Below are 24,412 nucleotides of genomic sequence, written 5' to 3'. Positions count from 1 at the left end.
TACAGGTGGTTTGGTCCTTTATTTCTATTATTCATACAAAAGAACATCGATCTTAACAGTTCTGGGTCAGTTGCTGCATCACAGTTGCGCAGAGGCTCATCAGCTGCAGGTGCTCATCTGCACCATCTGCTAAACACTTATCCACCTCCTGCAAAGGAAATGGGAAAGATGAAGGCGAGCCCAAAGAGATAGCTTGGTAACTTTTTGAAGTGTAAAATACTTACAGCAAGTTTTTCTGTAATGATGGACTTCTGTTTATCAGACAGATTTTCATCTTCTATGATTGAATCATGAAGTTGGTTGACAAGCTGAGTGGCTGCATGCCCTTCATCTATTAGGTTCTGCAACAGAAAGTATGCGGTCTTAACTCATTAAATGGACCCCAAGCGGGCTTTACCCCACCCATGCTGACAAGGGAAGACTGCTGCTGAGAATTGCCGCAGTGCAAATTTACCTTCAGCATGGCTTCTAGTTTGTCAAAAGAGCCGCTGTGACATGCAGTGACTATTCCCTCAATGGTTGCAGCTGGTATTACCTGAAACAATAAGCATTAGAAAGCAGCAGATCTCTAGGACTGACTGAAAGTCAGAAGACTTTGGTGTGTACTTGCCCCAGCAATGTCTGTGATCACATCTTCCGAGATTTCCTTTCCACCTGTTAGTCGAGTAGCACTTTGAAGAAATGTAATTGCTTTCCGTAAATCTCCTTCTGATATTCTAACAAGATAAGCTATTTCCTGAAGAGAATTTGCAAGAAAACTGTTAACATCAAGATTAGAGCATTATTTTCAGGACCTCTCTAAGAGGTAAAAAGGGATTAAATCCCTAATCACCATAGTAATTACCTCATCGCCAATTTTGACATTTTCCTTCTCAGCAATATCCAATAATCGCTTCTGTTGAATTTTATCTGACAGAGGCTTGAAGCGGAATTTTGAACATCTAGAAGTGAGGGGTTCAATTATTCTGAAAAAGATTGAAAACATGTATTTCAAAGCATAGAAAGGGCTGGATGTTCTCACTATAAATCCAAGTTGAAATCAAGTTATAATCTGATTATGACACATGTATGTGTATATAGATAGGTCAACCCTATAACTATATAACAGTGCTATGCATGATTTTAAAAAGACTGTTTAGCATGTGTCTTCCAGGTGTATACATACCGGCTGACATAGTTACAGATGAGGCAGAATCTGGTTGTTTTAGACTCTTTTTCCATGGTTCGTCTTAAAGCTGCCTGAGCAGCTGAAGTCATAGAATCTGCTTCATCCAGAATTACAATCTTAAAGGGAGGACATGGTTTCCCACTAAATCAGAAACAAAGGAGTTGACTCAGGATAAGTATCTTTGCTAAGATACAATATATAGTTTTTCTTTCATTATGTGGTACTCCATAACTCTTGGTCATACATAAGAATACTTTAGCACTCTAACTTAGATTATATGTATGGGGGGGGTGGTTATTTTCTGAACATTGATTGTGTTTCATTTTTATTCCCTATATCATGTTTCTTTAACACAGCTAAGTTTGTTCTGGCTTCTACTGTTCATTTAGCCAGTCCAGGACCATTTTATGAGGTTCAGCATAGTAATAGAGGCATTTCAATACAGTTTTCATATTGCCAGGCTCTTACTGATGTATAATCTCACTGTATGGGGCTCTGGCTGACACCAATGCTTCAATTTAACAACAAAGGAAGGGAGGGAGGGAGGGGCCGTGCCCCTAACTACCCACCCTGGGGAGCAGCAGAGTCAGCTGCAGAATCAACACAATGTGTAGGGAAGGATTTGGCTCTCATAGTAAGTGCACATGGAGGAAGATCCAGACTGCAGTAGCATCAGGACCTTGTAGGTCGTGGCCGCATGAAAAGCAGTGAAGCTAAATGCTGCCCTTCCACTTCCCACCCTCCTGAGTAAGGGCTTATTCTGTGTTAAACACGGAATCTGAGACTGGTAATTCTAAGACCGCTATGAAAGAAACCATATACCCAGTTGTGGTAAGCAGGGTCTGTCATCTTCTGATAAAAATACCAGAAAGGCTTTCCTTCCTAATTTCTATAAGTTATCCCACCTGAATGCCCGGCCTCCAAATACCATGCACTGAATTTGGGAATTAAATTTCCAATAGTTGATTGAAGACCAAATTAAAACCACAGCCTATATTTAAAAGCATATATAATGAACGATGTTACAGAGAGGGAAAGGCAAGTTACTTACTCTGAACGACTTCCAGACACAGTTAACTGAGCAAAGTTTTTCACTTTCTCTCGGACTACTTGTATTCCACGTTCATCAGATGCATTTAACTCAAGGACTCTTAATCGAAAGAGTTCAGGCCTATTTCAAAATGAAAAGTATTATGAACCATATGGCACTAAGTCACCCAGGTGCTGATGCTGTGTATTAGTTCAAACCCTACCTGGTGAGCAAGACAGAAGGCACAGTCACACACATATTTAACACTTTGGCTAGAAACCTTGAGGCCAGGTGTACTAGTTGGTTTTGTCAACTTGACACAAGCTGGAGTTATCACAGAAAAAGGAGCCTCAGTTGAGGAAATGCCTTCATGAGACCCAGCTGTAAGGCATTTTCTCAACTAGTGGTCAAGGGGGGAGGACCCAGCCCATTGTGGGTAGTGCTGTCCCTGGGATGGTGGTCTTGGGTTCTATAAGAGAGCAAGCTGAGCAGGGGAACAGAAACCCTGACTAAGATACCAGGCATGGTGGCCAACACTATTAATCCCAGCACCTGGGAGGCAAAGACAAGCAGATCTGGGTCTAAACAACAAAAAATACTATCTCAAACAAACACTTAAAATATTCCTCAGCTCTGTGAAATAAATGTTTTCTATTAAAATAATAGTAACATGTTCCTTAATTTACTTATTCAATTCTTAGAGATCAAGTTTTAAATGTTGTAATTTAACATATTTTGACTTCTTCCCATAGAATAGCTTGCTATAAGGAAGAGTGCTAGAGTCAAACATGAGTAGGTTGTACACGGCAAGGGATCCGACTGAGGGCCTTGCACGTCAGGTGAATGCTCTACCTACCGCTGAGCTATACCTCATCCCTAAATATGAATGGTTTTTAAAAGATGGATTCTCATAGCTAAGCTAGATTAGAGCCCTTTATGTAGCCCACAGTGGCCTCAAACTTGCAATTCTCTTGTTTCCATTTTTTTGGTGCAGGATTTATAGGTATGTCACATCAATCACACCTGGCATATAAACAATTTTTAAATGAATATGTAAAGTAATATGGCACAATAGAGATCTGAGAAATAAAAAATTATACTAAAGAAAACCATTGTTTCAAAATTCTAGTGCATGCACTTTTTCATTCGTTCAAGGTTTTGCTATGAAGCCCAAATTGGCCTCAAATATGAAATTATAGGATTATAGGAGTGTTCCACCATGCCTGGTTCCTGTGTGTGTGTGTGTGTGTGTGTATGTGTGTGTGTGTGTGTGTGTGTGTGTGTGTGTGTGTGTGTGTGTGTGTGCGCCCGCCCAAGGACGATGCACTAAGTTGTTTTAGGTCTCCTAGAGCGATATGAGCTACCTGTGTGGGACCTGGGCTCTGACCTCTGGTTTTCTGATACCTTTGATAAAGCTGAACTTTCTAAGACAATGGTTTAGTAGGGTTGGGGATTTAGCTCAGTGGTAGAGCACTTGCCTAGCAAGCACAAGGCCCTGGGTTCGGTCCCCAGCTCGGAAAAAAAGGAAAAAAAAAAAAAAAAAAAAAAAAAGACAATGGTTTAGTTAATTCTTTAAGTCACATGTACAACTAAGTATGTCATTTACAATTAAAGTCAAGTCTTTAAGAATATCCCTGCTGGGCACGTGGTGGTGCAATGCCATTAATTCCAGCACTTGGGGGACAGAGGCAAGCGAATCTCTGAGTTTGAGGCCAACCTGGTGCAGAGTGAGCTCCAGGACAGCCAGGGCTACACAGAGGAACCCTGTCTAAAACTAAACAAAAGGAATATTACCAACGTTACTTTGGAAACTGTTGTCATTTGGCCCAAGTTGGCCTTGGACTCATGATCCCACCTGGCTTAGCCTCCTGAATTTGCAAGTATGCACAATGACTGGCCATGAACATAATTTTTAAAGTATACTAAGTAGATATATAAAGTAGATCTGTGACTGATTCCAAAATAAATATGCCGCTGAATTTTGTTAAAATTACACCAAGGTTGGTTTAGCTTGAGTCTGTGAGTCATTCTTAAAAGAAACTACATTTAGGAACTGTACACTTCAAAATCTAAAACAGTTACAGTGGTCAAGGCAGTAAACATAGGAAGAGGGGTCTAAGCAAAATCCTGGGTTTTCCAATGTACCTAAAATTACACTCAGTTACCACTCACTGTGCTCACGCTCAGGGGACCCGAGGACAAGGAATGTGGCCACTAAAAGCAGGGCTGAGGAGGTACATGGCAGGACTACATAAAGCCACACGTAAATCACTCAGAGGATATGACTGGTCTTCTGGGTCCCATAATTAAAATAAAGTAATGAAATCACAAGCTTCTCTGTTATAGTACTCTCAGCATATGATATGAACAAGGTTCAGAATGCTCAAAAGAGGCAGGAACTGATTCACTCAGGGAAGAGTAAAATGGGGATCTAATTAATTTTTGTGGGCTGGAGAGATGGCTCAGCGGTTAAGAGCACTGACTGCTCTTCCAGAGGTCCTGAGTTCAAATCCCAGCCACCACATGGTGGCTCACAACCATCTGTAAAGAGATCTGATGTCCTTTTCTGGTGTATCTGAAGACAGCTACAATGTACTTATATAAAATAAATGAATAAATCTTTAAAAAAAAAAAAGAAAATCTTAATTTTTGTTTGCTTGTTTGTTTTTGGTTTTTCAAGGCAAGGTTTCTCTGTATAGCCTTGGTTATCCTGGAACTCCCTCTGTAGTCCAGGTTGAACTAAAATCCTCCTGTCTCTGCTGTGATTAAAGGTGTACGTCCAAGACAGAACCATGGAAACAAACAAAACAGCAATAAAGCCAAAAAGCACCCTTCAGGGAGAAAGGGGGTAGCAGGAAGCAGTGCTTTGCAAGTTTGTTTATGTACACCTGAGTGCAGGTATCTGAGGGAAGCGGGGAAGAGGAATGGGATTAGCTGGAGTTATAGCACAGTGCTCAGATGGGTGCTGGGAATTGAACTTGGGTCTTCTGGAATGTCAGAAAACCCTCCTAACCCCTATATCATCTCTTCAACCTCTGGTGAAGTTTTAATCACTGATTCTAACATCATGTCTTAAACTCCTTTTCGTTCTTCTAAAGACTATTTTTTATTTATGTGTGTTTCTATGTGAGTATATGCTACATGTATTCAGGTATCCTCAGAGGCAAGATAGAGCCTGATGTCCTAGGGCTGGAGTCATAGCATTTGTGAGTCATTGGTTGTAGGTGCTGGAACCCACATTCTGGTCCTCTGGAAGAGAAGAAAAGCTCTCTTAAGCTCTAAGCCATTTCTTCAGCTTCTAATGTATAGTCTTTAAAAAAGAAGTTGACCAACTGTGGTGGTTTGAATAAAAATGCGCCCCCCACAGGCTCATTTATTTGAATATTAGTCACCAGAGAATGGCATTATTAGAAAAGCATTAGAGGTATGGCCTTCTTGGAGGAAGTGTGTTAGTGGGATGGGCTTCGAGGCCTTGTGCTCTGTCTCTGCTTATGGTCAGGACTTCGCTCCCAGCGACTACAGCATCATGCCTGCCTGCTGCCATGCTTCTCACCATAACAGTAACCCTTTGAAACTGTAAACCAGCCCCAGTTAAATGCTTTCTTTTATAATTGTTGCCTTGGTCATAGTGTCTCTTCTCAGAAATAGATAGTGACTAAGACGCCCACCAATGTCAACTTACCCAAAGAGCTCTCTAGCTGCTGCCAAAATGGTGGATGTTTTGCCAGTTCCAGGTGGCCCATAGAACAAGAGATTAGGAAGCTGCAGAAATTAAATTTTAATGTTTGCACATTATACGCTGTCACGAAAGAAACTGAGAATACCCAACCATCTGTTGAATGATATGGTAACTTTTCTAATAGAGAATACACATGTCTAAAGATTTTTTTAATATAAGTGGTATCACAGTATTTAAAGTTCTAAACATGCCCTTGAACTTGCTATGTAACTGTAAGTGACTTTGATGACCTTGAGCTCCTGACCATTCAGGCCATGGGCTGGAGAGATGGCTCAGCGGTTAAGAGCACCCGACTGCTCTTCCAGAGGTCCTGAGTTCAATTCCCAGCAACCACATGGTGGCTCACAACCATCCGTAAGGAGATCCGATGCCCTCTTCTGGTGTATCTGAAGACAGCTACAGTGTACTTATATATAATAAATGAATAAATCTTTAAAAAAAAAAAAAAAAAAAAGAGGCTGACAATTTGACTTTTGCCAAATGTTGCCCTTCTTGTTCATCCTGCTTTTTTATTCATGGTTCATTCAACCAGGGGCCACTCTGGGTGCTACTTAAAAGCTTTTACTGGGTTCATACTCCACTTGGAAAACAGTAACAAACCTCAAGCAATTACAATGACTTCTGATAAGAAAGAACTTCCCCTCCGAATGTCTGTACTTCTCAGTCTGGACTCTGGGCTCCATTCTCCATTTCAAGACTACACATTGCAAGTTGGAGCCTTATCTGACTGACATCCATTCTACAGCGGCTCTTCTTTTCTTCACTATTTTTGCTGCACTTGTTTTAATTAGCAGTTATTAAATGTTTAACAGTTGAGTTTAATTACAAAAGACATGCTTACTCATTAGATCACTTAAGGTGAAAAACATTTTGTTTACAGCTGGGAGTAATGGCACATGCCTTTAATTCAGCATTCAGGAGGCAGAGGCAGGTAGATCTCTTGAGTTTGACTCAGGACAGCCAGGGCCACACAGAGAAACTGTCTTAAGGAAGGAAGGAAGGAAGGAAGGAAGGAAGGAAGGAAGGAAGAGAAAGAGGAAGACAGATGACTACTTTAACAACATATAGTTTAAGATAGTGCTATGAGACCCGACTTTCAAATAAAAATGAAAATCCCTTATGTGATAATATTAACTTGACAGGTTCTAGGTTCACAAACTGTGGACCTGTCCTTGAGGAATACCTCTAGAGACGTGTTTCCTCATGGTCAGCCCAGAAGACACAGAGGTCCATGCAACTGTGCTTCAGGCAAGTGAGCTAAATTTGAACTGAAACAGAACTTAGCACCATCATCTAAATGGTACTAGTTTTACAGACATGAAACATGCTAGAATAGGAAGGTTGGAGAGATGGCTCAGTGGCTAAGAGCACTTGACTTGAGTGCTCTTCTAGAGGTCCTGAGTTCAATTCCCAGCAATTACATGGTGGCTCACAACCATCTGTAATGGGATCTATTTCCCTCTTTCAGTGTGCACAGAGACAGAGCACTCATTTACCTGATAAATAAATCCTTTTAGAAATGCGAGAATAAAGTCACAGTGCTTATGCCAAGGTTCAAAATGCAGCTGAGGCCACTGCATGAAGCTATCTGTGACAGTGAGGGAGGCAGAAGTTACAAAGGAAACCTTTGGGATTTGGGAGATGCCAAGATGGTGGAATGTCTTCTGAGAAGCTGACCCAAGACAAAGGCTATGTGTGCTGTAGGTGGCAGAACTGGAGGAAGGGGGCTACCTGGGTCCTTCTACTAGAACCTCAAGTGTACAACTAGCCATCTATCCTACTGGGTTTAAGACACTCGCCTGCTCTCCTTGCTGTTCTTCTTCCCTTTGGGACCTTCACTCTGTACAACTGTATAACTATAACAAGTCTTCACAACTGCTCACTCTGTAACTACTGTAACTTGCCTTTATTGTAAGGGACTCACAATTCAGAGACCTTGTCTCAGAAGAATCTCTGCCCTTATACTTTTTTTTTCTTTTTTCTTTTTTTTTTTCCTTTTTCTTTTTTTCGGAGCTGGGGACCGAACCCAGGGCCTTGCGCTTCCTAGGCAAGCGCTCTACTACTGAGCTAAATCCCCAACCCCTGCCCTTATACTTTTAAACAGTTTTACCACTGTTAAAGACTGAAAATTTTGGAAATTGTTTTGAATACATTTTGCATTATGAGTCAGCCATTTGACTAGGGGGGACAAAGATTAGAAGGTCATAGTTTAAAAGTTTTATGCTTGAATGACAATTTGACAAGAGAGAGACGTGATGATAGCACTAACTGTATATTTGACATGAGATAGGCCTCAGAGCTAGGAAGCCAAGGGGTTGAACACCTCTCTGCCTCTTCCTTTTCTTTTTTAAATTCATTTTAGGTTCACTGGTGTTGGCCTGCATGTGTGTCTGTGTAAGGGTGTCTGTCAGAAGCCCTGGAACCAGAGTTACGGATAGGTGTGAACTGCCCTGCGGGACTGGGCATTGAACCCAAGTCCTCTGGAAGAGCAGCCAGTGCTCTTAACAACTGAGCCATCTTGAGCGTAAATGCAGTGTGGCCAGCTGCCCCAAGTCCCCACTGCATGCCTTCTCTGCCTGTACTATGAGCCAGCATAAATCCTCAGCCGTATTCTGTCTCCGCAATGTACAGAGTAACTGGCGCACTACACTGGGTCCCAAAGTTCTCCAGACAATAACTGATCCGTACACGGTTTAGTATTTGTAATGATTACCGCAGCTGACTATAATACATTTCAACTCTTTAAGGCAAAAGTAAAATTCTCCTTTTAAAATGTTTCTAACTCACATTTATCAGTTATACATTAAATGGGTTTTATATGTGTGTATGTATCATGCTTTTAGCCTCATTACCTTGTCTTTCTTTCTAGAGAAAGACTTTCTCTGTGTAGCCCTGCATGTCCTGGAACTAGCTCTGTAGACCAGGCTAGTCTCAAATTCACAAAAATCGACTGCCTCTGCCTCCTGGGATTAAAGACATGCACCATCACTGTGTGGATGGAGGCTTTGTAACTTTTTAAGTGTAGTAGTTTTATTTATGATTTTCCTTGGTGTCTCAGGGAACCCTCAAAGCTCCAGGCTATTTGTAGTCTAGGTGCTGATACGTGAGGAGTGTGAAGGGAAAAGGTACACTAGAATGTGCCCCCCCATACAATCTAAACAACTACCCTCTCTTCAGATTACTCATTTTTATACAATATAAACTGATCTCAGAAAACAACAAACATGGGGCTGGAGAGACGGCTCAGTGGTTAAGAGCACTGACTGCTCTTCCAGAGGTCCTGAGTTCAATTCCCAGCAACCACATGGTGGCTCACAACCATCTGTAAAGAGATCCGATGCCCTCTTCTGGTGTGTCTGAAGTCAGAGACAGTGTATCCACATACATGAAATAAATATATAAATCTTTAAGAATAAGTTCCAAGACTAAAGAGAAACTCTGTCTCAAAACACAAAACAAAACCAACTGACCAAAACCAACCAACCAGTAAAGATCCCCATCCCTTTATTTTATTTTGAGGCTAAGTTGGCCAGACTGGCCTTGAACTTACAATTCTCCTGCCTCAACTCCTCCCTGAATAGCTAAGGCTATACCTATACCGACAGACCAAGCAAAATAAAAAGAGGTTAATAAATGTTGTATTAGGTGATAGTTTTATACTTGTCCAGAATTGTTAGATTTTGTAATCTGTTACTATCAATTAAAATTGTATGCCATTGTAACAGTAAAAATTAAGTGGCTATTTGGCTCAAATCAAAACGAATACTGGAAAGGATTTTTAAGTTTTGTAACTCAATTTTTTTCTCAATGTATAGTATAGTACAGATTTAGCATCCCTAGCTAGAATTCTCAAATCCAAAATATTTCAACACTAGTATGACGCCTCAAATTCATGGTACCCTGAACATATTTTTTTTTTCACTGTATTATCCTTTAACTCTAACACTAAAAAGAGGAAGGCAGATCTCTGAGTTTGAGGCCAGGATATGAGAGAGAGAAAGAGAGAGAGGGAGAGAGAGAGAGAGAGAGAGAGAGAGAGAGAGAGAGAGAGAGAGGAAGGAGGAGGAGGAGGAGGAGGAGGAGGAGGAGGAGGAGGAGGAGGAGGAGGAGGAGGAGGAGGAGGAGGAGGAGGAGGAGGAGGAGGAGGGAAGGGAGGGAGGGAGGGAGGGAGGAAGTGGGGGCAAAAGACGCCAGCAACGATGTGAGACTAACCCACAGCTGCTTGCATGGGTGGGCACAATTTTGTTTTTGATGGTACAAAATCCTTAGTTCTTATGCCAATGTATAAGAATCAGGGCATGGGTATAAAGTACTCACACATAAATGTTCCCCAAAGGCCCATCTGTGTGAGCCTGTGGTACTAATGGGTAAGGAAACTTCGGAACTATAAGCTGAAACAAAGTTTCCATTTAAGTTGTATGTATCATTTTGTCAAAAAGATACAAAGTTGCCTAACCTAGCAAATATTCCAAACTCTGAAAACACAATCTAAAATCCAAAACGTTTGGTTCTAATCACTGTGGAAAAGCAATAGTCATCCACCTGTACGGTAACTTCAGGAATAAATAATGGTGGCCTAAAGCAAACATCTCCAAAAGCAGCCTAGACTAGGAAACAGGATGGGAGGTAAAGACTACTGTCCGCGCTCACTTCAGATTCCCTCTCTACAAAGCTCACAGGGACTTATTCTAAGACAACTGAAACCTGCTGACTCAGCTAGCTGTCCTGTCATTCACCTGCCAATCATACCATTTGGGAGGTAGACACTGGAGGATCTGAAACATGAGGCTATCCTCAGCTATGCTGGGAATTCAGGGCTACTTAGGGTACATAAAACCCAGTCTCAAAGTCCTAATGCAAACCAAACTGCTCATCCTTCAAATTGGTTTATGTTGTCTCTAATACTTTAAAACCTAAGTTACCAAGGGTACTTATCCTATGTATGGCAGGAAATGCAGTGCTCTAAGAATTAAATGCTTCATTTTAAAAATAAAGTTAGGTTAAAAAGAACATGCACCCACACATATATGTTTCAGACAGGGTCCCACTGCAGCTGGCCTGGGATTTACTATGTAGACCATGTTGGCCTCTGCCCCCAGATGTTGAAATTAAAGCCACATGACACTATACACAGCCAACTATATACAGTAAAATCCAACCTGTTTTGATAACACACATCTGTAACTGCAACACGCTTCTATCTACTTGTTTAGCCTCTTTCTGCTACAATAAAGGCTCATGGAGAAAGGGTCCTAACCTATCTTAGTCAGTGACCTTCAATACTACATAATAATGCCACATAGAAGATGATGTGCAAACTACTTATAGTTTTAAAAATAATATCAAAGACTTATTGCATGTATTTCATATGGACAAAAGGCTAAAATAAAGGAAAAGGTGAATGAACCCCTGAATTCCCCAACATCATCAAACACCATCTACTTACATCAGCTCCTTCTAAAGACTTTTTCAGCACTGCAACCACTTCTTCCTGGAAAGCAACTTCATCCACGCACTTCGGACGGCTGGAGGATGGAAGGAAGGGAGGTTACGGAGCACACTGCGGTAGCCACAGAAAAGTCTTAAATGTTCCCGAAGTTAAGATACCAATGAGAGCGCTCACATGTTCCTTATGAAATTGAAGGAAATTGAAGTTATTTTTGCTTCGTACTTGTACTGGCTGATAAAATATTAAGCAGAGGAATTTAATTTTATGTATCATGAAGAACAAATTTAGAATTAAAGCGAATTTCATGTGGAGGCTTACCTCTTTAATCCCGGCAAGTGGGAGACAAAAGCAAGTAGTTCTCTGAATTTGAGGCCAGCCTGGTCTACTTAGTGTATTCCAGGACAGTCAGGGACACACACACACACACACACAGAGTGAACACGTGTCTACAAAGTGTCTCCTGAGAAGCTGTGAAGCTGAGTTGTAAAGGACTACTTAACAACCTAACAACTGGCAACTACTTTGGTTTAAAATAAATAAATAACACACTCTTTCTCAGCTAATACATTAAATGATCAGTACCATTTTCCCCTCTTGAGACAGGTTTTCTGTGTATTTCTGGTTGTTTTGGAACTTGCTCTATGGACTATACTAGCCTTAAACTCAGAAATCTGCTGAGAGCTGGGATTAAAGGCATGGGCCACCATGACCAGCTAATGATTTTGATCTTAAGTCACTTATTAGCAATTTTTATTTTTTGAGACAATGTCTCAATATTTACCTCTGGCTAGCTTGGAACTCCCTCTCTGGGCCTCAGGCACCTGCTTGCCTCTCCCCCTCCAGTGCTGTAAATAAAAGTGTGAGCCGCCAGCCATTGTTTAGTAATTTTAAGAGAAACTATGACAAAGCCGTCTTTCTAAAATTTATGACTGAGGTTTCTACTTAGTAAATTAATAAAACATCCTTTTATCTTGACAAAGTTTCATGGGGGTTACAGACATGGCTCTGTGCTCTTCCAGGGGTCCTGGGCTCAATTCCCAGAGACCTTATGGTAGCACACAACCATCTCTAACTCTAGGCCTAAGGTACCTGGTGCCCTTTCCTAGCCTCTAGGGGCACTAGGCACACACTTGGTGCACAGGTTATTCATGCAGGGCAAACACTCAAACACATGAAGTAAAACACAAGTGGAAACCTTTTTTGTTAAAATTTGGGGTGTCTGTGTTGTGTGTCACAAGTACACAGATGATATAAAGGGAACAAATTTCAGAAGTCCCTTTTCTCCTTCCACCAAGATGTTCGGGAATCAAACTCATGTTGTCAGGTTTCCACAGCAAGTGTTTTTTACCCACTGAACCCTTGCATCCACACTTTCATAATTAATCAGGTTGACACTGGGCATGGACCATTGCATGTGCTATAAAGGTCTGCGGAGGATTAGACAGAAAACAAAGAAAATGCGATGTAAGGCTTCTCCAAAGGAGAAGCAGTATGTAAGTCTGAGTGCATATGGGAGCTAATAGCCAGAGCTGTCTGATTGGAGAAGCTGAAAATCTGATCCTCCCTTCCCTACATCCTTGTTAATTAAAAAAAAAAAAAAAAATCTAGATTTGGGGTGGTGAGAGGCAGACACTCATCGCCAAGTCTGATGACCCACGTCTGACACACGGGATACACAGGGTAGCTGAGGACTTACTCCTGTGAGTCAAGGCTTGTTGGGGCATGTATCCTCCTTCCTCAACAACAAATTTTAAAACTAGGAAAACTATAGATTTATGGGCTGGAGTACAGAACAGTGGGGGAGTGCCAGTTCACTAATAAAAAGTAAATCAAACCCTAGATTAGGGTTAGGGAGACAGCCTGATGATCCGAATCCCATCAGTGGAATGAGTGTAACCACTTACTTTGGGGGTGACTATGGGATGAATTGGGGGCAGGAAGGGGGAGTGAAATCGATGAAGTACTCATATCTGAATTTCTCAGTAAAACTGAAACAAAACAACACATGAGGGCTTTTTCTGTCTTGTAAATAACCTGGAAATGTTTGGCAATCACAGAGGCTAAATCTAGCTAGCGGTTAGGGGTACTTCGAGTATCATCTTGCAAATGACAATTTAGTGGTACTTCACTACTAAAACAACCACAAAGAATCCCATATAATGATAGATAGAAGGATAAAATTTAGGTTTCAGTAGAACTGTTCATAGCCAGCTCACAGAAACGTTGCCTCCTTCATTTTTGTGGGACTCTAAAAAATCTTAGGTCGTCTATAAAATAAGAGAATAAAATTCAACTACTGCATCACTCCAAGGACCTAGGACTTATCATTGGGTGATACCGGCCCCCCAAAGGTTATGATCTAAGAACAGCAAATTCCCCTTTACATTAAAAAAAAAATAACTAGAACTGATTAGAGAGAAAACGTATTAGTTATTTAAAAAAAAAAGTACAAGCAGTTCTTACTATTTTTCCACCCAAGGAACTGGTTTGACTTTCTTGGTTTCTCCACTGCTTCCTGCAGAGGAAGATATGCCCCGTTCCTTGGTCAATTGTGGTTTGGTACTGACAGATGTGCCTTTCAGAAATGCTTGCATGGTTTCTTCTCCTGGGTGTAAGAAAAAAAAAGCCATTATGGGGCAGTTCCCCTTGAAAGGACCCCTAACCCTGTCCCTTGCGCGAAGGCGGAGGAGGACACAGCCCGGTCCCCGCTAGCCTGTAAAGACTGATAACATCCAGACCGGTCACTTACAGTTGTCGCCGTCCCCCTGGTGCCGCCGTTCCCGCCACAGGACGGCGGCGAAAGGCATGGCGGGAGCGCGCCACGCAACAACGTCACTTCCGGCGCGCGAGTCAAAATGACGCGCGCTTCCGAGGTGCGGCTCCGGCCTGCAGCTGGGGAGCTCTATAGAGGTAATCCGCGGCCAGACTTCAGCCCGGAGAGTGCGGTGGGTGACGACGCGGCCATGGGCCCGACCTGCGGCGAAAGGACCGGGCCTAGGGCGGGCCCACGCTGGAAGAAGCTTTAATTAAGAAGCGGCTCTTGGGTTTGCTGCCACAGTCGCCCCGAAGGTCGGGGCCAGGACGCGTTCTCTTGACCCTTCGCCGGAAGGGGACACCTTGCGGACTACTGCCCCGACCCCGATTTGCAAGGGCACCGGGCAAGCTGCTTTTACAAGTGCGGCGTCTGAGAGATAGCTGCTTTTGTGGAAGAACACGGTTTGATACCTGTGTTTTGATACTCATCTGGTGGCTCACAACTGATTCAGTTCAGTTCACTCCAGTTCAGGGGACCCAACGCCCCCTTCGGGTCTCTGCAGGCCCTTAATACACGCGGTTGTACGTACTTGCACGCAGTCAGAATATTCTCACACGGGGCGCGTCGGGGGGGGGGGGAGACAGACACAGAGAGAGAGAGAGAGAGAGAGAGAGAGAGAGAGAGAGAGAGAAAGTGTCTTAGCCAGTTTCTGCCTTAGATGTCCCCATGTTAGCACAATAAGTTTATAGAGTAGCTATGTCTATGTGAACAGAGGTGGTCGCCACACGAGTTAAACAGAGACTGCTCTAGTAACTGCATTGCTAGGGGCTGAACGTGCAGTCCACAGGAATGAAAGATAATCACCGTTCCTGGGGTGGGGTGCCATCCCTCAAGGGGATCAACTAACCTTTGCCCTACAGTGGAAAAAATGTCATCGTTTCTACCAGAATTTGAATTTGTCTAATTGTGCTCATTTTCTAGAACCAAAACTCTCAAAGGCTGGGTTTCATCAGAAGCCCATATGTGGTTTGGCAGAAATACACTTTCAGTCCTAAAACAGACCTACAAGGTCAGAATCTCTGTGGTGTCTGTGAATATTTGTCATAGAAGTTTTTGATTCCTCCAAAACTGGGATGGAAAACCTCAAAAACCTCAATGTAATCAATCCACAGTGTTGTCCTCAGTAATTCCAGGGTTAATGCTGTAACAAGAGACTTTATTCTTTTCGGTTTTCATTTCCCTTGAGATGGTTCTGCAAGAGACCCTCACCTTAAGCTTAAACTTCCCAGGTTTAAGAACTAGAGTGATGGCTCAGTGGTTAAGAGCACTGTCTGCTCTTCCAGAGGTCCTGAGTTCAATTCCCTGCAGCCACATGGTGCCTCACAACCATCTGTAATCAGGTCTGGTGCCCTCTTCTGGCCTGCAGGCATACATGCAGGCAGAAAGCTGTATGATGTATAATAAATAAATTTGAAAAAAATTATAATAAATTAAAAAAAACTTTGGATTCTAGCATAGATGCTGAAGAGATGGCTCAGCGGTTAAGAGCACCTCCTTCCAAAGGCTTTGAGTTCAATTCCCAGAAACTACATGGTGGCTCACAAACATCTGAAAAACTCTCTAGGCCAGTGGTTCTCAACCTTCCTAATGCTTCAATACAGTTCCTCACGTCCAGGTGACTTCCAACCATAAAGTCATTTTGTTGCTGTTTCATAACAGTACTTCTGTTACTGTTACGAATTATTCATCTGATACGAATTGTACATATCTCAGTATCTTCAGAAAGGTTGGTTGGCTCGCAAAAATGTTGCAACCCACAGGTTGAGAACCACTGCTCTAGGTTCTGATAACAATGAGAAGCATGAAGGTTAGCTATGGAGGAAAATATATACATAGAAAATATTAGAACCAAAAGGATGAGGCAGCCCCTTTTACAGATCAATTGATCTAGCTAGCTATGGGTGTCTGTCTGTCTCTATCTATCTATCTATCTATCTATCTATCTATCTATCTATCTATCAATTAAATTTTAAAAGGAACAGGGCCTCCAGGAAACAGCCCAGGAGAAGAAAACATTGTATTCAGAATATTCTGCTGGGATCTGGGCATAGGAGAACAGACGTTTGGGATACAAGAAGTTATGCACAAAGTTAAGGAAGATGGTGGGCACTGTAGTTTAGGGCAGTATCTTCATCTGTGACACGACTACCTGTGAGGAGAGGGTTGTGAGTGGTTTGAGAAAAGGCCTTGAGAATGGGCAAGTGTGTAGGGTCAACAACCTAGGTGGGATCCAAGGCAAGGGCCCAAGGCAGGCAGAAATCAGTCATCACCAACTGTCACAGCTGTTCAAGTGTACCAACCCCACAGATAATCAGGAGAGCCCAGAAACCTTCGAAGACCGCAGAGCTGCCTTAAAATAAGCACCACTGGTGATAAGTGTGACCACAGGAGACTTTGCATATATTCTAGTTTTGCTTAAACCCCTCACCTACTCTTCACTCTTGTCCCGTCCATGCTTACACCTTTAACTCCCAGTATTTCCCCTCTCCTTTTCCGATCACATGTTATACTTTCTTCTCCTCCCTTTAAGGTTTTTTTCCCCTCCTCAAGTTCATGTGTCCTTTCTGTTACCTGACCTTTACAGGCACTCTTTTCCTAGCTCTGGGAATTTTATATAGATTCTAAAAAATACTGTCTATTCATTCTGAACAAGAATTTTCTTTTTTAATGCCGGTAACCTGTAGATTTGATTTTGTATGAGTGTCCTGTATATCTTAGTATTTCTGCTGCTACCTTCTTGTATTGAGGATGAGGGGTATATGGGCAAAGACTGTGAGCCAGGGGATCCAGAATGTTTTTCTGGATAAGGAACACAGAAAAAGGGTTAGAAAGAGAACTCTCTCTCTTTATAGAACTCTGTATATATACACCTTTAAATACATGGCTATAATATATTTATACATGCGGCCAGTTTCATCTAATACTGTTGATATGTAAAATAAATTAAAATTGGCCTCTAAGATGAATGATGCTTTTTTCCTTTCTGAGTAAAATAAACCTGTATAAAACATGTAAACTTGTGGGCTTGAGTAAATATGTTTGTTTAAGAGGAAAAGTGAAATGCATTTTTCAAAGGTTTGTTTAAAATGTTCATTTTATTATTTTGCCTGCATGTGTATCTTGTGTATCACTTGGGTGCCTGGTGCGTGTGGAGGCTAGAAGAGGGCATCGGATCCCCTGGCACTGGAGTTACCTACAGTTGTGACTTGTCACCTGGGTCTCCTGAACCAAACCCAGGTCCACTGGGAGAGCAGTCAGTGTCTTACCCTCTGAGCTCTTTCTCTAGTCCCCAGCAAATGCTTTAGTTGTTCACGTTGGTCACTGATTTCCTTCCCTTTTCCCTTTTCATGAAAAATGTTAGCATTTAGTGACCTTCCCTGGGTGACTTCAAGTCACCAGGACACAGGCAACTCCCAAACCCTTAATCTTTTCCATCTCTTCTGCTGAAGAATTTGGCCTTCACCACTGACAGGCTGTCTAGGGAGTGTCCCCTTTCCTAGAACTTCGGAGGGCGTCTTTCACACAGAGTCAATGATGGGAGCAGCTCCAGTCTGTGTGTGTGTGTGTGTGTGTGTGTGTGTGTGTGTGTGTATATGTGTCTGTGTGTGTATGTGTGTGTGTGCGTGCGCGCTTTCAGCATTAACCCTCGTGTCTGCTCACTAACCGGTGTCCCTAATTTATCCAGGTTAACTGTCTTTACATGGTAATGCCTCATATCAGTTTTCCTCATATCAATTTTCTCAAAGTTACCTGGGTGCTATTTGTCAAAGTTGATCTCCTGTGGTGATGCATGCCTCTAGCATTCCCACCACCTCCTGGGTGCTTGCCCTGTGACCATAGTCATGGTTCAGATGGCCCAAGAGTTTTTGGGTTTTCTGTGGTCTGGGTGACTTGGCAGAAAGGAAAGAGGGAGACACCCCCCAAGGCCAATAACTGTTTTTCTTAGCTTATTACAAAGTTATTCATTCATCTATCTATTTATTTCGTTTTGGAGACATGGTCTGTTTTATGTAGCCCTGGCTATCCTGGAGCTCATTATGTAGACCAGGCTGGCCTCAAATTCACAGAGATCTGCCTGCTTCAGCCTCTCAAGTGCTGGGATTAAAGACGTGCACTACAATGCCTGGCTACAAGTATTTTTAATTTTTATGGTAAGTATTTCAGTCCTCTCCAAGCGATTATTTAACTCAGATTTACACACTTCAAGATGTGTACAGGTTTAAGTTTTGGTTCACAGAACCAAACATTGTAAAACACCTGGATTCAGTTTGGAAATGTATGTCAACCCAAGATTCCTAGCCCAGTGCGTTTAATACTCACAAGAAGTGAGAGGTGAGGGCAACAGTGGAAGGAGTGGGTGGCGGGGGCGGTGACACCAATAAGCAGTGAATGGAATGAAGAGTGTGTGAAACCCTATATCTCCAGGTTCAAGCTCAGCTCTGTCTCTTTGGGTAAGCTATTTAAAAACATTGTATTTTAAATCAGCCTTCCTCCTCTTCCTCAATATCCCTTTCCCTCTGTCCTCTCTTCCTCCGTCCTCCCCACTTCTACTCTTCCTCCCCTTCCTCCTCCTTTATGTGTGGGATATTTAATAAGGACCCCATACACACTAGGTACCTGCTCCTTCACAGATCCATACCCTGAATTCTAAACTTCTCCTAACAAGAGGAAGGAGAAAGCATGTTGTCTCCTTGGAAAGATGGATTGGGCTGGAGATGTAGGTACGGTACTGTGTTCAGAGAGTTTCCCCTGTGACAACTCAGTTTTCATATCTTCCAAGGACAAAGTCTTCACTGAGGCTGCACATAGACAAGGACTGAGGTTGGTGGGCCTTCTCTTGAGACACAGTCTGTCCATGCATTTGAAGCTGGCCTTAACCTTGCTGTTTAGCCCAGGTTAGTGTTGAAATCACCATCCTCCTGCCTCTGACGCTATGCTACAACAGAAGGATCTTGAAGGCAGCTCCAGCGAGCTCAGTCAGTGTGTCTATTTACACACTAGAAAACGGCCCTGAATTTGTGTGACCTATTATTTCTCTTTTCCACTAGATAAAAAGGAACCAAAAAGACCCCCAAAACAAACAACGCCCAAAACCCCAAAACCAAAAAGCCCCCAAACCATAATTTGACCACTTTAAACTTGGGAGAGTTGCAAATGTCCTCTGTTGTGGTTTCATTCTGCCACCTAGTGGGCAAAAAGAGAAAAATCAGACCAGAGCAAATTAATTTGTCATGATCTCACTGTTACTGTCATTTACCAAGTGCTTTCTGATTAGTGGGGTTAAACCTTTACCAAGCCTACTTAGGAGGTGACTAGCTGATGTTTCCAAAGAAAACATCAATTCAATATTCTAAACCCCAGGCTCCCAGAGCAAGTTTTCCAAAATACTTGTACTTTGGACATAAAAATTACAGAGTGAGAGACTCACAAGTTCTCATCCCCCTGAACTCTCCTGCTGCGTCCTCTCCTCGCTCCTCCTGCTGCCCCTCATCCTTGGAAGGAAGGGTTTGTTTCACTTCTAAGTTTGAAGGTATAGTCCGTCATGGTGGGGAGGTCATGGTGGCCAGAGTATGAGGTCATATTGCATCCACAGTCAGGAAAAGGGAGCAGAGAGGGGACAATCTAGTGTACCTCTTCCCTTCAACACCTCCCATTTATATCAGCACCTACACTAGAAATAGCTTGAAGGCCTTGAGGGTCGTGTCTTCCCCAATACACTGAGTAAAGTCATAAATAAAAACTTCCACTTACAAATTACAAATCCCTGCTGGGTGACAGTGGTGCACCCTTTTAATCCCAGCACTCAGGAGGCACAGACAGGTACATCTCTGAGTTCAAGGCCAGCTTGTCTACAGTGTGAGTGCCAAGACAGGCAGAGCTGCACAGAGAAACCCTGTTTCAAAAACCTAAAAACTCAAAAATCAAAGCCACCCCCCCCCAAACCCTTACAATATTGGTGTGACCAAGATGAATATTTGCTAAGGATTGGAGGCTTGTGAGCATGTTTTGACTACTAGGATCATTTCTTTAGTGTCTGTGAGAAAGTCTGTGCTTCCCAGGATGAAGACATTTGCAGTTAAGTCTGCCCTAAATGCAGTGAGTTCAGTGTCCAGCGACGCTCAGAGGATGGCCCCAGCTCTTACTCTGATACAGCATTGACAGGCGCTGCTCCCCTCTCCCATCTTCTGGGAGGTGCCTGTCACAAATACAGTTGTCCCCACCTTAGGGATGAGAACAGTCTTCTGACCTGGAAAAATCCCACCCCCCCCACCCCTCCACCCGTGCTAATTCCTGCATGGTGAATTTCACTGATTGGCTGCTGGACTCTGGTGAATCAGTTTCCTTTCTTGCAAAATGGAATCATTCTCATGGAGGAGTGCTGTACGTGGTGGCTCTGTAGTCCCTGGCAGCATCTGGGATACTGAGGTACTGACCCTGGGAATTTGGTCCTTTCAGTTCACACAGGGAGTAATGGAGGGGTTCTCTCTACCACTCCACATCTCCCTCACAGTGGAAAGACTGTCACCCCCACCCCATCCACCATGCTGGTCTGCTGTAAGGGACCTCCAGGGCCCCAGTGACCTAGAGAGAATCTCCCTGGTGTTTCCAGTAGCCACAGCTGGAGGACAGAGGTGAGACCTGAGCCAGATGCTCTCACCATGACCAGATGCCAAGATGGGGACCCAACCAGGCTGCTCAATTCCACACACCCTGTCCAGCTGCCCTCAGAGCCTCCCACATCTGGTGGGATTTCTGAAGATTATTCCAGGAGGCACTGTGTCCTGCGCCCTGTGTTACTTCCCCTCCTTCAACACGTACTGGGCGAGCCCTAACCTCAGAATGGTGGGTGGGTCCTCCAGGTAGCAGGTGAGAATCTTCCACAGCCTCTTGTCTGCTGGGTGAGGTGACTGTGCCTCTGGTGCCAACACCAGGCCCCCTCTGCTCAGTGCCCACCCCCTCCCCCAGTCAGTCTTTGCCCAGAATGCCTCTTTCCTCCATACCCACTCATCAGGGCTCCCCTGAGCCCTGGATCATTCTTGAACAGAGGCCTCCCTTTGGGTTTCTGTTTTAGAGGTCCTTTTCTGCTGACTTGAGTCCTGGGGTGCCCTTTCTGGAGTACTTGTCATTAAGAAGTCTATTTTATTTCAGAGTACATGTATGTGTGTGTGGACAAGAGCATCTGAGTACAGAGCTGGAAACGTGCACTGGATCCCCTGAAGCCGGACTTAGAGACAGTTGGATGCCTCTCTTGTGGGCTCTGGGAACTGCACTTGAGCCTTCTGCATGCACAGTGCCCTCCTTTCACCACAGAGCCATCTCTGCAGCCATGTACTCCTTGGGATCTTCTGTGCACAGGCTTGCCCCCCTAATCTGCCTCCCTAGTAGTGGGGGTTGGGAGTAGAAAGCAGGAATCTTGTAGAGTTCAGCTACAGGATGTAGCCCAGGGAATGTTGCTACCTCAGCTTCTCATCTGAAAATGGCGAGAACCTTGGGGCACTGGGAAGATGGCGTTTGGATGAGCACCTGGTTCCTCCCCAGGTTCAAGGCTAGCACTTGCTTGTTATTAGATGGTAGCCACGCACTTTCCACCCGTGCCCCACTGCCCAAATAGCCAATGAGAGGCTTTTTGTTTGATAATAAATGCCTAGGCCATTAGCTTTGGCTCATTCCCTGACTAGCTTGTAACTTACATCACCCATTTAACTATTCTGTCTTCCACATGGTTAGTTCCCTCTCCTCAGTGTCATGTGTCTGAGTTTCTCCCAGTCCAGGCCAATCTCCTCCCTCTGTCTGTCTCCCAGAGTCCCCGTGTCTCTGCCACATCTTCCACCTCCTATTGCTGCCTCAGTTTACTGACCGTGAGTTTTTGTTGGCAGGAGGTGCCCCACACAGTACAGGAGAGAGTCTCTACAGACGGCTGCTATTCCTGACACAGTCCCAGGCTACCATAGATAGGTGCCATGCACTAGAAAATAACCACAGATCAATTAATCACACCACTGGCGTGAAGGTGCTGACGTACTTAATTGCTCCTCTGACTTCCCAAATGGAAGAGCTGCAGCACTTGATAGACACAAAGGAGGTGAGCGAGGGATATTAGTGAGAAGAGAGGGAGGAGGGTGGGGAGGAGGGTAAGGAGGAGGGACAGCTGCCAAGCACAAGGGCAGTGGTGGATTTCTTGGAGGATCAGGGAGATGTGACAATTAAAACTGAGTTAAAAAGCCCCCTCCGCCCCCCACAGCATGTTAGAGCCGGAAAGGTTGTCTGGAGACCACAGAATCCTCCCACCCCTAAGCCCAGGTGACAGTAGATGGCCTGGGGGAACAGGAGTCCTGAGACAGCACTGACAGTCATGCCTGCTCCTGGCAAGGACCAGTGCACAGGGACCCACATCCTCCACATCCCGGTCCCCCAAGGCTGCTTCAGCAGGGAGTGGGTCCCCATGGGAATTCCTGAATGTGTGAAAGTAGCAGAAACTCTGGAAAGGAGGAGAATGCTGAGTGTAACTTCCTCTTGCCTCCCCCATGCCCTCCCTCACTGCCATTGATCAGCTACCCCTTTCTCCTCAGCCCCTCCCCCTGTCCCAGCCCCCCCATCCCACCCCCATTGACACCTGGCCAGGTCAGGAATCAGAGTTCTACATGGCACCCAGCACCTTCTTCTGGTCAGTGCTGGGTTTGGTCAAGGTAGGGGCTCCTGCTGGGAACCCCAGTGACAAGTGGGCAGCTTCCCCCAGTGGCCTTGTCTGGTTGGAGGCATTCCCCATTGATGCTCTGAGACCAGACCCTTGTCCCCACCTGCCCCTCCCCCACCCAGCTAGATGTCCCCAGGTGCTTCACCAATGGGGCTAGGACACATCCACTCTGGTCAATTAGACACTGCGTCCTCTTCTCCAGGGTCTTGAGCATGATAGCTATTCCTAAAATAGTTGTCTGCTAGGCTGCTGTTGTGGTTCGTTAGTAAAGCAGTTTGTAAGTAAGATGAAAAGATGACTGTGAGTAAAATTGTTGCATTTTTCCATTTGTTTAAATGAAAAGAAGACAGGAAAATAGGATGAAAGTCTCTTAAAACATTTGGAAGGATTGTTCTGTTGTGTGATACACCAGAGAAGACTACTCAAGGCAATAGAAAACCGTCTGGTGACCAGCCTCACTGGGTGTCCATGACCCCAGTTCAGTTCTGAGCCTTTTTCAGGGTGAGCTTTCAAGCAGAAAAATCATATCCTGGGCGACACACCCCTGTGACCCAGAACAATTAACCAGAAGCAGAACTACAGAAGCCACAAAGCACGGTTAGTACATCTAGGGACTTTCCCAGAACTATGGACTCTGATAGAAGGCGAGGGCTCAACCATTGAGTCATTGAGTTCTACCAGAACCCTTCTATTAAAAAAAAAGTTCCTATTATTTATCTAACTCTTTGAATTCTTTCCTTTGTACAAAGTCCTATGCCATGCACATTAGCAATCTGCTATTACAGACCCGATGATGGGCAGCTCAAACAAAAAGTGTATTGGTGTCTCTCATGACAGCTGTAATACATGGGGAAGAAACACTCCACGCAGCGAGGCAGAGTTCCTTGGTTTCTTTTTTTTTTTTTTTAAAGATTTATTTATTATATATAAGTACACTGCAGCTGTCTTCAGACACACCAGAATAGGGCATCTGATCTCTTTACAGATGGTTGTGAGCCACCATGTGGTTGCTGGGAATTGAACTCAGGACCTCTGGAAGAGCAGTCGGTGCTCTTAACCGCTGAGCCATCTCTCCAGCCCAGTTCCTTGGTTTCTTTATCTGCTTTCTCCACCGTCCCCTTGAACACTGTCTTTGTGTGGCTTGCCTTGTTAGAGTTTCTACTGCTTTGATAAATCCCATGACCAAAAGCAACTTGGAGAGGAAAAGGTTTATTTCAACTTATGTCTCTCAAGTCACTGGAGGAAGCCAAGGCAAGAATCAAGAAGGAAGCTGGAGGCAGGAACTGGAGCAGAAGCCGTGGAGGAGTGCAGCTCAGTGGATTTTTCCTCATGGCTTGCTGAGCCTGCTCTCTTAGACCATCCATGAGCACCTGTCTATGGTACCACCACCACAGTGGGCTGGGCCTTCCCCCCTCAATCACGGAGCAAGGAAATGTCCCACAGGCTTGCCCACAGGGCATTCTGGTGGGAGCATAGCCTCACCTGAGGTTCTCTTCCCAGATGACTTATCTGATAC

At 44.0% G+C, this 24,412-nt stretch overlaps 1 protein-coding gene across 2 annotated transcripts; it reads right to left on the bottom strand.

Moving 5' to 3' along the window:
* Rfc4 (replication factor C subunit 4) lies at positions 1-14,191 on the bottom strand. 2 transcript variants are annotated; one of them, XM_087575763.1, is made up of 11 exons: positions 14,136-14,191; positions 13,850-13,991; positions 11,384-11,566; positions 5,881-5,960; positions 2,220-2,339; positions 1,166-1,309; positions 845-965; positions 611-736; positions 455-535; positions 225-341; positions 1-148 (listed from the first exon to the last, which is right to left on the bottom strand). In XM_087575763.1, the coding sequence occupies exons 6-11, from the start codon at positions 1,255-1,257 to the stop codon at positions 53-55; spliced, it is 633 nt and encodes a 210-aa protein (XP_087431889.1). In that variant the 5' UTR covers positions 1,258-1,309; positions 2,220-2,339; positions 5,881-5,960; positions 11,384-11,566; positions 13,850-13,991; positions 14,136-14,191; the 3' UTR covers positions 1-52.
* Between the last annotated feature and the right edge of the window lie 10,221 nt (positions 14,192-24,412).

This window comes from Rattus norvegicus, chromosome 11, assembly GCF_021556685.1.
Source record: "Rattus norvegicus strain SHRSP/BbbUtx chromosome 11, alternate assembly SHRSP_T2T, whole genome shotgun sequence".
Classification (NCBI taxonomy): domain Eukaryota; kingdom Metazoa; phylum Chordata; class Mammalia; order Rodentia; family Muridae; genus Rattus; species Rattus norvegicus.
Note: the sequence above shows the minus strand (reverse complement) of the source record. Positions and strands in the feature narration are given on the sequence as shown.